At 37.8% G+C, this 14560-nt stretch overlaps 1 protein-coding gene across 6 annotated transcripts in view; it reads left to right on the forward strand.

The window, feature by feature from the left end:
- The window catches only part of gon4lb (gon-4 like b), a 163373-nt gene that overhangs the window by 59195 nt on the left and 89618 nt on the right, over positions 1-14560 (forward strand). For all 6 annotated transcript variants that reach the window (XM_079240022.1, XM_079240023.1, XM_079240024.1 and 3 more), the window contains one exon: positions 13133-13219. In XM_079240022.1, the coding sequence (XP_079096148.1) occupies positions 13133-13219 (87 nt within the window). The remainder of the gene's footprint in view (positions 1-13132; positions 13220-14560) is intronic.

A 14560-nucleotide genomic window follows, 5' to 3' on the forward strand; every position in this document is an offset into this window, starting at 1 on the left:
TATTAGGAAAAAAAAACGCTAAAGGTTAAAACAAAAACAAAGCAATAGGCAAAAACGGTCAACTGCTGCCTCTCCCAAACACAAGTTAAGGTATACCTTTTAAAGCTTTGCGGCACTCACACACTCTCATCTGATTGCACACACAAACACACACACACACATAAACACAGTGCTACCCGAAATATCTTTTACAATGTTTATATCTGCTGTGCACATGTTTATTTATGCTGTGCACATGTTTATTTTTGCTGTGCACATGTTTATTCCTGCTGTAAACATGTTTATATCTGCTGTGCACATGTTTATTGCTGCTGTAAACACGTTTATTCCTGCTGTAAACATGTTTATTTCTGCTGTAAACATGTTTATTGCTGCTGTAATCATGTTTATTCCTGCTGTGCACATGGTTATATCTGCTGTGCACATGTTTATTTTTGCTGTGCACATGTTTATTCCTGCTGTAAACATGTTTATATCTGCTGTGCACATGTTTATTGCTGCTGTAAACACGTTTATTCCTGCTGTAAACATGTTTATTCCTGCTGTAAACATGTTTATTGCTGCTGTAATCATGTTTATTCCTGCTGTGCACATGGTTATATCTGCTGTGCACATGTTTATTTTTGCTGTGCACATGTTTATTCCTGCTGTAAACATGTTTATATCTGCTGTGCGCATGTTTATTGCTGCTGTGCGCATGTTTATTGCTGCTGTGCGCATGTTTATTGCTGCTGTGCGCATGTTTATTGCTGCTGTGCGCATGTTTATTTCTGCTTTAAACATGTTTATTTCTACTGTAAACATGTTTATTCCTGCTGTAATCATGTTTATTCCTTCTGTAAACATGTTTATTCCTGCTGTAAACACGTTTATTCCTGATGTAAACATGTTTATTTCTCCTGTAAACATGTTTATTCCTGCTGTGCACGTTTATATCCGCTGTGCACATGTTTATTTTTGCTGTGCACGTTTATTCCTGCTGTAAACATGTTTATATCTGCTGTGCACATGTTTATTTATGCTGTAAACATGTTTATTTCTGCTATGCACATGTTTATTCCTGCTGTAAACATGTTTATTGCTGCTGTAATCATGTTTATTCCTGCTGTGCACATGGTTATATCTGCTGTGCACATGTTTATTTTTGCTGTGCACATGTTTATTCCTGCTGTAAACATGTTTATATCTGCTGTGCACATGTTTATATCTGCTGTGCACATGTTTATTCCTGCTGTAAACATGTTTATATCTGCTGTGCACATGTTTATTCCTGCTGTAAACATGTTTATTCCTGCTGTAAACATGTTTATTGCTGCTGTAAACATGTTTATTCCTGCTGTGCACATGTTTATTCCTGCTGTAAACATGTTTATTCCTGCTGTGCACATGTTCATTCCTTCTGTAAACATGTTTATTCCTGCTGTAAACATGTTTATATCTGCTGTGCACATGTTTATTCCTGCTGTGCACATGTTTATTCCTGCTGTAAACATGTTTATTGCTGCTGTAAACATGTTTATTCCTGCTGTGCACATGTTTATTCCTGCTGTAAACATGTTTATATCTGCTGTGCACATGTTTATTCCTTCTGTAAACATGTTTATTCCTGCTGTAAACACATTTATTCCTGCTATAAACATGTTTATTTCTGCTGTAAACATGTTTATTCCTTCTGTAAACATGTTTATTCCTGCTGTAAACACGTTTATTCCTGCTATAAACATGTTTATTTCTCCTGTAAACATGTTCATTCCTGCTGTAAACATGTGTATTCCTGCTGTAAACATGTTTATTTCTGCTGTAAACATGATTATTGCTGCTGTAAACATGTTTATTCCTGCTGTAAACATGTTTATTTCCGCTGTAAACATGTTCATTTCCGCTGTAAACATGTTTTTTCCTGCTGTAAACATGTTTATTTCTGCTGTAAACATGTTTATTCCCGCTGTGCACGTTTATATCAGCTGTGCACATGTTTATTTTTGCTGTGCACATGTTTATTCCTGCTGTAAACATGTTTATATCTGCTGTGCACATGTTTATTTCTGCTATAAACATGTTCATTCCTTCTGTAAACATGTTTATTCCTGCCGTAGACACGTTTATTCCTGCCGTAAACATGTTTATTTCTCCTGTAAACATGTTTATTTCTGCTGTAAACATGTTTATTTATGCTGTAAACTTGTTTATTCCTGCTGTAAACATGTTCATTTCCGCTGTAAACATGTTTTTTCCTGCTGTAAACATGTTTATTTCTGCTGTAAACATGTTTATTCCCGCTGTGCACGTTTATATCAGCTGTGCACATGTTTATTTTTGCTGTGCACATGTTTATTCCTGCTGTAAACATGTTTATATCTGCTGTGCACATGTTTATTTCTGCTATAAACATGTTCATTCCTTCTGTAAACATGTTTATTCCTGCCGTAGACACGTTTATTCCTGCTGTAAACATGTTTATTTCTCCTGTAAACATGTTTATTTCTGCTGTAAACATGTTTATTTATGCTGTAAACTTGTTTATTCCTGCTGTAAACATGTTTATTTCTGCTGTAAACATGTTTTTTCTGCTGTAAACATGTTTATTCCTGCTGTGCACATGGTTATATCTGCTGTGCACATGTTTATTTTTGCTGTGCACATGTTTATTCCTGCTGTAAACATGTTTATTTCTGCTGTGCACATGTTTATTGCTGCTGTAAACATGTTTATTGCTGCTGTAAACATGTTTATTGCTGCTGTAAACACGTTTATTCCTGCTATAAACATGTTTATTGCTGCTGTAAACATGTTTATTCCTTCTGTAAACATGTTTATTCCTGCTGTAAACACGTTTATTCCTGCTATAAACATGTTTATTTCTACTGTAAACATGTTTATTCCTGCTGTAATCATGTTTATTCCTGCTGTAAACATGTTTATTCCTGCTGTAAACACGTTTATTCCTGATGTAAACATGGTTATTTCTCCTGTAAACATGTTTATTCCTGCTGTGCACGTTTATATCCGCTGTGCACATGTTTATTTTTGCTGTGCACGTTTATTCCTGCTGTAAACATGTTTATATCTGCTGTAAACATGTTTATATCTGCTGTAAACATGTTTATTTCTGCTATGCACATGTTTATTCCTGCTGTAAACATGTTTATTGCTGCTGTAATCATGTTTATTCCTGCTGTGCACATGGTTATATCTGCTGTGCACATGTTTATTTTTGCTGTGCACATGTTTATTCCTGCTGTAAACATGTTTATATCTGCTGTGCACATGTTTATTGCTGCTGTAAACACGTTTATTCCTGCTGTAAACATGTTTATTTCTGCTGTAAACATGTTTATTCCTGCTGTAATCATGTTTATTCCTGCTGTAAACATGTTTATTGCTGCTGTAATCATGTTTATTCCTGCTGTGCACATGGTTATATCTGCTGTGCACATGTTTATTCCTGCTGTGCACATGGTTATATCTGCTGTGCACATGTTTATTGCTGCTGTAAACATGTTTATTGCTGCTGTAAACATGTTTATTTCTGCTTTAAACATGTTTATTTCTACTGTAAACATGTTTATTCCTGCTGTAATCATGTTTATTCCTTCTGTAAACATGTTTGTTCCTGCTGTAAACACGTTTATTCCTGATGTAAACATGTTTATTTCTCCTGTAAACATGTTTATTCCTGCTGTGCACGTTTATATCCGCTGTGCACATGTTTATTTTTGCTGTGCACGTTTATTCCTGCTGTAAACATGTTTATATCTGCTGTGCACATGTTTATTTATGCTGTAAACATGTTTATTTCTGCTATGCACATATTTATTCCTGCTGTAAACATGTTTATTGCTGCTGTAATCATGTTTATTCCTGCTGTGCACATGGTTATATCTGCTGTGCACATGTTTATTTTTGCTGTGCACATGTTTATTCCTGCTGTAAACATGTTTATATCTGCTGTGCACATGTTTATATCTGCTGTGCACATGTTTATTCCTGCTGTAAACATGTTTATATCTGCTGTGCACATGTTTATTCCTGCTGTGCACATGTTTATTCCTGCTGTAAACATGTTTATTCCTGCTGTAAACATGTTTATTCCTGCTGTAAACATGTTTATTCCTGCTGTGCACATGTTTATTCCTGCTGTGCACATGTTTATATCTGCTGTGCACATGTTCATTCCTTCTGTAAACATGTTTATTCCTGCTGTAAACATGTTTATATCTGCTGTGCACATGTTTATTCCTGCTGTAAACATGTTTATTCCTGCTGTAAACATGTTTATTGCTGCTGTAAACATGTTTATTCCTGCTGTGCACATGTTTATTCCTGCTGTAAACATGTTTATATCTGCTGTGCACATGTTTATTCCTTCTGTAAACATGTTTATTCCTGCTGTAAACACGTTTATTCCTGCTATAAACACGTTTATTCCTGCTGTAAACATGTTTATTCCTTCTGTAAACATGTTTATTCCTGCTGTAAACACGTTTATTCCTGCTATAAACATGTTTATTTCTCCTGTAAACATGTTCATTCCTGCTGTAAACATGTGTATTCCTGCTGTAAACATGTTTATTTCTGCTGTAAACATGATTATTGCTGCTGTAAACATGTTTATTCCTGCTGTAAACATGTTTATTTCCGCTGTAAACATGTTCATTTCCGCTGTAAACATGTTTTTTCCTGCTGTAAACATGTTTATTTCTACTGTAAACATGTTTATTCCCGCTGTGCACATGTTTATATCAGCTGTGCACATGTTTATTTTTGCTGTGCACATGTTTATTCCTGCTGTAAACATGTTTATATCTGCTGTGCACATGTTTATTTCTGCTATAAACATGTTCATTCCTTCTGTAAACATGTTTATTCCTGCCGTAGACACGTTTATTCCTGCTGTAAACATGTTTATTTCTCCTGTAAACATGTTTATTCCTGCTGTAAACATGTTTATATCTGCTGTGCACATGTTTATTTATGCTGTAAACATGTTTTTTTCTGCTATGCACATGTTTATTCCTGCTGTAAACATGTTTATTGCTGCTGTAATCATGTTTATTCCTGCTGTGCACATGGTTATATCTGCTGTGCACATGTTTATTTTTGCTGTGCACATGTTTATTCCTGCTGTAAACATGTTTATATCTGCTGTGCACATGTTTATATCTGCTGTGCACATGTTTATTCCTGCTGTAAACATGTTTATATCTGCTGTGCACATGTTTATTCCTGCTGTAAACATGTTTATTCCTGCTGTAAACATGTTTATTCCTGCTGTAAACATGTTTATTGCTGCTGTAAACATGTTTATTCCTGCTGTGCACATGTTTATTCCTGCTGTAAACATGTTTATATCTGCTGTGCACATGTTTATTCCTTCTGTAAACATGTTTATTCCTGCTGTAAACACGTTTATTCCTGCTATAAACATGTTTATTTCTGCTGTAAACATGTTTATTCCTTCTGTAAACATGTTTATTCCTGCTGTAAACACGTTTATTCCTGCTATAAACATGTTTATTTCTCCTGTAAACATGTTCATTCCTGCTGTAAACATGTGTATTCCTGCTGTAAACATGTTTATTTCTGCTGTAAACATGATTATTGCTGCTGTAAACATGATTATTGCTGCTGTAAACATGTTTATTTCCGCTGTAAACATGTTCATTTCCGCTGTAAACATGTTTTTTCCTGCTGTAAACATGTTTATTTCTGCTGTAAACATGTTTATTCCCGCTGTGCACATGTTTATATCAGCTGTGCACATGTTTATTTTTGCTGTGCACATGTTTATTCCTGCTGTAAACATGTTTATATCTGCTGTGCACATGTTTATTTCTGCTATAAACATGTTCATTCCTTCTGTAAACATGTTTATTCCTGCCGTAGACACGTTTATTCCTGCTGTAAACATGTTTATTTCTCCTGTAAACATGTTTATTTCTGCTGTAAACATGTTTATTTCTGCTGTAAACTTGTTTATTCCTGCTGTAAACTTGTTTATTCCTGCTGTAAACATGTTTATTTCTGCTGTAAACATGTTTTTTCTGCTGTAAACATGTTTATTCCTGCTGTGCACATGGTTATATCTGCTGTGCACATGTTTATTTTTGCTGTGCACATGTTTATTCCTGCTGTAAACATGTTTATATCTGCTGTGCACATGTTTATTGCTGCTGTAAACATGTTTATTGCTGCTGTAAACATGTTTATTGCTGCTGTAAACATGTTTATTGCTGCTGTAAACATGTTTATTGCTGCTGTAAACATGTTTATTGCTGCTGTAAATACGTTTATTCCTGCTGTAAACATGTTTATTTCTGCTGTAAACATGTTTATTTCTACTGTAAACATGTTTATTGCTGCTGTAAACATGTTTATTGCTGCTGTAAACATGTTTATTGCTGCTGTAAATACGTTTATTCCTGCTGTAAACATGTTTATTTCTGCTGTAAACATGTTTATTTCTACTGTAAACATGTTTATTCCTGCTGTAATCATGTTTATTCCTTCTGTAAACATGTTTATTCCTGCTGTAAACACGTTTATTCCTGATGTAAACATGTTTATTTCTCCTGTAAACATGTTTATTCCTGCTGTGCACGTTTATATCCGCTGTGCACATGTTTATTTTTGCTGTGCACGTTTATTCCTGCTGTAAACATGTTTATATCTGCTGTGCACATGTTTATTTATGCTGTAAACATGTTTATTTCTGCTATGCACATGTTTATTCCTGCTGTAAACATGTTTATTGCTGCTGTAATCATGTTTATTCCTGCTGTGCACATGGTTATATCTGCTGTGCACATGTTTATTTTTGCTGTGCACATGTTTATTCCTGCTGTAAACATGTTTATATCTGCTGTGCACATGTTTATTGCTGCTGTAAACACGTTTATTCCTGCTGTAAACATGTTTATTTCTGCTGTAAACATGTTTATTGCTGCTGTAATCATGTTTATTCCTGCTGTAAACATGTTTATTCCTGCTGTAAACATGTTTATTGCTGCTGTAAACATGTTTATTCCTGCTGTGCACATGTTTATATCTGCTGTGCACATGTTTATTCCTGCTGTAAACATGTTTATATCTGCTGTGCACATGTTTATTCCTGCTGTAAACATGTTTATTCCTGCTGTAAACATGTTTATTCCTGCTGTAAACATGTTTATTCCTGCTGTAAACATGTTTATTGCTGCTGTAAACATGTTTATTCCTGCTGTGCACATGGTTATATCTGCTGTGCACATGTTTATTTTTGCTGTGCACATGTTTATTGCTGCTGTAAACACGTTTATTCCTGCTGTAAACATGTTTATTTCTGCTGTAAACATGTTTATTTCTGCTGTAAACATGTTTATTGCTGCTGTAAACATGTTTATTGCTGCTGTAAACATGTTTATTTCTACTGTAAACATGTTTATTCCTGCTGTAAATACGTTTATTCCTGCTGTAAACATGTTTATTTCTGCTTTAAACATGTTTATTTCTACTGTAAACATGTTTATTCCTGCTGTAATCATGTTTATTCCTTCTGTAAACATGTTTATTCCTGCTGTAAACACGTTTATTCCTGATGTAAACATGTTTATTTCTCCTGTAAACATGTTTATTCCTGCTGTGCACGTTTATATCCGCTGTGCACATGTTTATTTTTGCTGTGCACATGTTTATTCCTGCTGTAAACATGTTTATATCTGCTGTGCACATGTTTATTTATGCTGTAAACATGTTTATTTCTGCTATGCACATGTTTATTCCTGCTGTAAACATGTTTATTGCTGCTGTAATCATGTTTATTCCTGCTGTGCACATGGTTATATCTGCTGTGCACATGTTTATTCCTGCTGTAAACATGTTTATATCTGCTGTGCACATGTTTATTGCTGCTGTAAACACGTTTATTCCTGCTGTAAACATGTTTATTTCTGCTGTAAACATGTTTATTGCTGCTGTAATCATGTTTATTCCTGCTGTAAACATGTTTATTCCTGCTGTAAACATGTTTATTGCTGCTGTAAACATGTTTATTCCTGCTGTAAACATGTTTATTCCTGCTGTGCACATGTTTATTCCTGCTGTAAACATGTTTATATCTGCTGTAAACATGTTTATATCTGCTGTGCACATGTTTATTCCTGCTGTAAACATGTTTATTCCTGCTGTAAACATGTTTATTGCTGCTGTAAACATGTTTATTCCTGCTGTGCACATGTTTATTCCTGCTGTAAACATGTTTATATCTGCTGTGCACATATTCATTCCTTCTGTAAACATGTTTATTCCTGCTGTAAACATGTTTATATCTGCTGTGCACATGTTTATTCCTGCTGTAAACATGTTTATTCCTGCTGTAAACATGTTTATTGCTGCTGTAAACATGTTTATTCCTGCTGTGCACATGTTTATTCCTGCTGTAAACATGTTTATATCTGCTGTGCACATGTTTATTCCTTCTGTAAACATGTTTATTCCTGCTGTAAACACGTTTATTCCTGCTATAAACATGTTTATTTCTGCTGTAAACATGTTTATTCCTTCTGTAAACATGTTTATTCCTGCTGTAAACACGTTTATTCCTGCTATAAACATGTTTATTTCTCCTGTAAACATGTTCATTCCTGCTGTAAACGTGTATTCCTGCTGTAAACATGTTTATTTCTCCTGTAAACATGATTATTGCTGCTGTAAACATGTTTATTCCTGCTGTAAACATGTTTATTTCCGCTGTAAACATGTTCATTTCCGCTGTAAACATGTTTTTTCCTGCTGTAAACATGTTTATTTCTGCTGTAAACATGTTTATTCCCGCTGTGCACATGTTTATATCAGCTGTGCACATGTTTATTTTTGCTGTGCACATGTTTATTCCTGCTGTAAACATGTTTATATCTGCTGTGCACATGTTTATTTCTGCTATAAACATGTTCATTCCTTCTGTAAACATGTTTATTCCTGCCGTAGACACGTTTATTCCTGCTGTAAGCATGTTTATTCCTGCTGTAAACATGTTTATTCCTGCTGTAAACATGTTTATTTCTGCTGTAAACATATTTATTCCTGCTGTAAACATGTTTATTTCTGCTGTAAACATGTTTATTTCTGCTATAAACACGTTTATTTCTGCTATAAACACGTTTATTCCTGCTGTAAACATGTTTATTCCTGCTGTAAACATGTTTATTTCTGCTGTAAACATGTTTATTCCTGCTGTAAACATGTTTATTTCTACTGTAAACACGTTTATTCCTGCTGTAAACATGTTTATTTCTCCTGTGAAGTTGGTCTTTTAAACACGGTACTCTATGGGGATTTTCTCCCCCTAGTGGATGAGGGGAGGCTCCTTTTGATAGGTGTTACTTTTTACCGCCAAAGGTTGCCACTTGGTTCATTGACAGCTTTCTGTCTCCTGTTAAGTGTCCAGATATGTCTCGCTCTCTATTCTTTTCATAATCTCTCCTCATCTTTACTTTTTTTTTCTTTTTTTTTTCTGCTCTTTTATCTGACCTTTCTTTATCTCTTTGAGCTCTCCTTGTGTCTTTGTCCTCTCATTGTTTGTCCTGTGCTTTTCACCCAGATTATGGACTGTATTTCAGTTGCTGGTTACACTCTGTTTGACATTTTTCTACTTTTCGCTATTGTTACAGACCCCAAACAAAACAATAAAACAACTCTAAGAGTAGGAACTATAACATATAAGACCACCGGCAAACAGCAACATGTATTAAAAGTTTATTAATAAAAACCAAAGGAACAAAACGAGAAGGGAGCCCCAGCCAAAATAAAGAAAAGACGGAAGCAATCTCAAACTAGCCATGCTATGTGCCGTAGGATCTGGGCTGCTCCCCAAACCAAAAGAGATTTAAACCCAAAGAACCAAAACCAAAGGCTGGACTACCGCAGACTCCTAACTCAAACCAACCAAAAAGAAAGCACTAAGTGCAGAGGTTGGTGGTGACCTCTGCCTGAGCACTACCCACTCTGTCTTGTGTTCATCCCAGCGCGCCACTCCAGCCAATCACTGCGAAAATAAAAGACAGGATATCACACAGCTGACAATGATAATTAGAACAGCTGACCATCGTACGCACAACACTGGTTTATTCATCAGATTTTCCATCCCTGTTTTGTTGGCTGGTTGGGACGTTGCACTTTACTCATTTAACTGTGGCCACCAGGGGGCATCTGTCAGAATGCACAACGATGACAAGTTCCTTCTTGGTCTGGGTTGTTTATTACTTTAAACATTGAAGTAACTGTTTGGATGTAGTAGATGTTTACCTTTACATTTTGGACACACAGTCTTCAAACGACACTGTGCAGCCTGGTGCGAACGACCACATCTCCTACACCTTCTGTTATTCTTATCCACATCTTTCTCTGTTCCCCAGTCAACATTGCAAAGTTTGAACACTGATTGAGGAAGTGCTGGTTGTTCATGCAGTACGGGCAGTAAACTGTCTTTTCTGACTTCTGAGGAGTCGCAGGAGAGTTGCTTTTTTTGCTGTGTTTTCAGGTTGGTCTGCAGTCTGCAGAATGCTGGTACCTCTGTTGTGTTTATTATTGCAATGGCGCTCTACCTTGCGTCCTGTCTTATCCCTGTCCTCACAATACAGGCACTCATACACTTTCTCCTGAATTCTCAGCTCATAATTAAGCCAATCAGAAAGGTGCAATAAGGTAGGGATGGTGATATGCATGGGGTACAAGAATCATTTTAAACTCTGCTCGCATATCCTGAGGCAGTTTAGACAGCAGCCGAGTCACATGTGACCCTCAGTGAAGCTCTGTCTGTCCACTATTACCAAGTTGGTCTAACATCCCCACTAGTGCTCTTACTCAGTGCAAACCGCTTGAATCCACCTGTATCACCGTATGCAATGTTCGGGGCCTCCATCAGGTCAGCAATTTTCCTGAGAGCTAACTGATGAGGCTGGCCATAGTATTCAATAAGGCTAGCCATTGTGTCGGTGTATGGCTGCGGTGAGTTGGTGTAAGAATCAGCTATAAGCAGAGCTTCCTCATATTTAAGGTGGTCAACCAAAATTTGGTATTTGAAGCACTCTGTAGCATCACCAAGCAGCAGATTCTCCAAGGCCACCTTCAGTCGTGTAAATTCTCTTGGATCTCCCTTTGTGAAGACAGGAATAGTGGGTTTTGGACCACGGTACACATTCTCCTGCTGCTGAAGGAAAGGCTGTTTATTCAGCTGTAACTCACTCCTTGGTGGAATATAAGGTGTACTATACACTGGTGTCTGAACTTGGGACATTGGGTGATTCACCCTTGGATGAATAAATGGCTGTTCCTGACCTGTTATGCTCATATTTCCAAGGACATTAGTGAGATTTCTGACTGGCTCTGGTACTGGTGGAGGTAACTGGTGGTCCATATCATCTGCTACAGGGGGTGGTGGCAGAGGCCAGTCCTCAGTGTCATCACCTGAAGCCTGGGGGTGGTCACTATAATGCACAGGTAAGGGGGATGACAGGGTGTAAGGAGTGTCACCATATTGCTCCATGCGGTGCTGCTGGGTTGTCTCTGACATCCGGGGGCTATACACTGCTGCTTGTGAAAGCAGTGACTTTGTGACTGGAGGAGCTTGAGCATCAAGCCTCCTATGCATGTCTCTCATCTGTCCTCCATCAGCTGATGCAGGGCCTCAAGAACACCAGGTGTATTCTCTGGTGCAGTTCTATGCACACGGTGATAGGGCTCTTCTTCTAAATCCTGATGGGAGAACAGAGCTCCTGCTCCTTCAGAGGTTCTCCATCCCTCATCTAGTAGTGAATCCATGAGAGGTGTCATCCTGACAGGTCTCTCCAAATGTCTTCCTACACTGTAATCAGGCTGCAGTGGCTGGGGTGAGAAGTTTACAAGATGAGTCGAGCGAGATGATTGTTGTGCAGCAGGTAATGAAACGGCATAATCTTGCATCCAAGCTGGTGGGTGACTCTGTCGGCGGGGTCGGACATCTGCCTGGTGTTTGGTGTTATGTTGATCTGAAGACATCTATGAATTATCCCACAGTGACCACAAATATCCGCCTCGAAGGACCAAATGTTTTGTTGGCTGGTTGGGATGTTGCACTTTACTAATTTAACTGTGGCCACCAGGGGGCATCTGTCAGAATGACAAGGATGACAAGTTCCTTCTTGGTCTGGGTTGTTCATTACTTTAAACATTGAAGTAACTGTTTGGGTTGACTTGTGTGTGTGTGTGTGTGTGTGTGTGTGTGTGTGTGTGTGTGTGTGTGTGTGTGTGGTTTTCTGCAACAGACATATAATACACAATAAAATGTTATGTATACATATTTAGCTGTTAGAGCACTTTACAACCACTCTAAGAACAGAAATAAACATATCCAGGTAAATACTTCTACATTATACAGCAGCAAACAAGGAAATAAGAAATACAATAAAGATAAATAAGAAAACAACTACATCCTGGACTGGACCATGCTTTGCATGCTGCAACAATAGCAATATCAGGCCTAGTAATTACAACAAAACAGGTCAGCTAATAAACTTAAATACTCACTCGTTTTCTGAACGCACACAGACTTGACAAAGAAGAAAAATAACCCAAAAACCGGAAGTCATTTGCTATCTTTTACTAACAGTCCTTCAGCTGCTGCACTCGTGAATCAGCTGCATTCTTCTGCCATGAAAGAGTGCTGATTCTGCACCTGCTTGTGTACGAGCGTCAATTAACCCGCCGATAACGGGCACACTTTGTTGCAATCCCTTTATATACCAATTTATACATTTGAATACTTCTATTGTTGATTTCAGCTTCATAGTAGTTTCAACTAAGACTTCAGTGAGTACAACTACCTTCAACTGCCTGTCGCTTATTTCAATTAAAATTTAAACCATTTTCAATTAATTTTGATGAGTTTGTGTTAGAAATGCTTCAGCTATTCTGCTCCATCATTTTGGCTTTTATCATTTTGGTCTAAAATATTTTATACTGGCCACTGGCACCCATCAAAACGTCTTCAGAAATTGTCTAGTTCTGGTTACTCTGTATCAGTTTATCTTAAACCACGAGGAAGAACCATCCAGGTGAACCTAGAGTAGCTCCAAGTGAGTTTCATTTGAATCTTCATGACTACAAATATCTGTTTCAGCATGTCCAGCTGCTGACTCAGGTCCACCTGTTGAGTCGGCGGATCCATGCCCTGAACCACGAAGCGAGAATCACCAAGCAGTACCTGGTGAGTAAACAGCACAGACCACCTATCTGAACTCTGAATCTAAATCAAATCTTGATCCAGTTTCAGAACCTGGATCAAAGTCTGACCCTTGTAACTTAAGGTTCACTTGGGATTTTCCATTTCAACTGACTGGTTCACTTTTTACTGTTTTATATCACCATAGCAACAGATGCTGGAACCCTTAACATGTCCTGAGTTGGTTCAGTTCTGAGATCAGAGAAGAACACAGCCAAAGCTCCGCCTCCTGGTCTGTCAGATCTCTTCTAATAAATGAAAAAATAAACAAGCCTGCGCATGTGGAGAGTGAGAGTTTCTGAAAATTTAATTTTGTCTCATTGTCATCTTCTGGTGATGATGTAGTCTGAAACAGAAAAGTATGTTTCTGCAGAAAGTTATGAACCCAAATTTGTTCAACGGGTTAGGGTTATCACTAAACTGGACCAAAATTTCTGCCACCTTCTGTAGTAAAAACTTAAACGTAGGTCTGTGAGGTTTTTCTGCAATGTTCTGATGATAGAAACTGAACAGTGGTGTGGTGTTCCCTGAAGAAGTGGGTCATGTTCTCAAGTTGAAAGATAAAAGCCCAAGAAAAACAGGGTTTTTTTGGGGGGGTTTCTTTTTTTTGTCTTGTCCAGCATTTAAGCAGGCAAAATGGATTTTCTGGATGCTGTATTCTGCTGGACAAATTTACTTTGCCAAGGGAAGCATCATAGATATAATGCTCCCCTTTATATTCTGATTTTAATTTTATTTTTCTATTTATTTTGCATAATTGTTTGTATTACAAAGTTTGTACTGCTTCTCGAAAATAAGAGAAAATAGAAAAAACCTTGTAGAGAGAAAGAGAGAGAAGAAAAAAAAGATTGAGAAAGAGAACAACCTACATACATTTGCGTGTATATCAGCACACATACACACCCACTTATATATACACACATCCATACACCTATACACACTGGAGTCATGTTCCCCCTGCGTGAGGACGAAGACATCAACTATCAGGAAAACCCAGAGCTCACAAGCTAGATCAGACACACAGGAAAAAAAAACCAGCCGTTGTTAGTAAATAAACCTGCAGACGACTCAGTGACTGTGTCACATGCAGAACATACAGAGTGGAACGTGTTCAGAGAAGATCATGCCAATGTGGCCCCGCCCACACAATGTGGTTCCGCCCACACGCAGGCAAGTGGGAGGCCCGGAGAACCCCGAGGCTCGAGCAGCTGGTAGCCATCCCCAAGTACAGATCCCAACCACCCCGCTCCGGAGACAGCCATGCATCCACCCAGGAGGTGGCAGAGAGGAGGAGGGGGGGCAACAGAGCCTCCCACGGTCAGGGGG

Source organism: Telmatherina bonti (genome assembly GCF_933228915.1).
Source record: "Telmatherina bonti genome assembly, chromosome: 5".
Classification (NCBI taxonomy): domain Eukaryota; kingdom Metazoa; phylum Chordata; class Actinopteri; order Atheriniformes; family Telmatherinidae; genus Telmatherina; species Telmatherina bonti.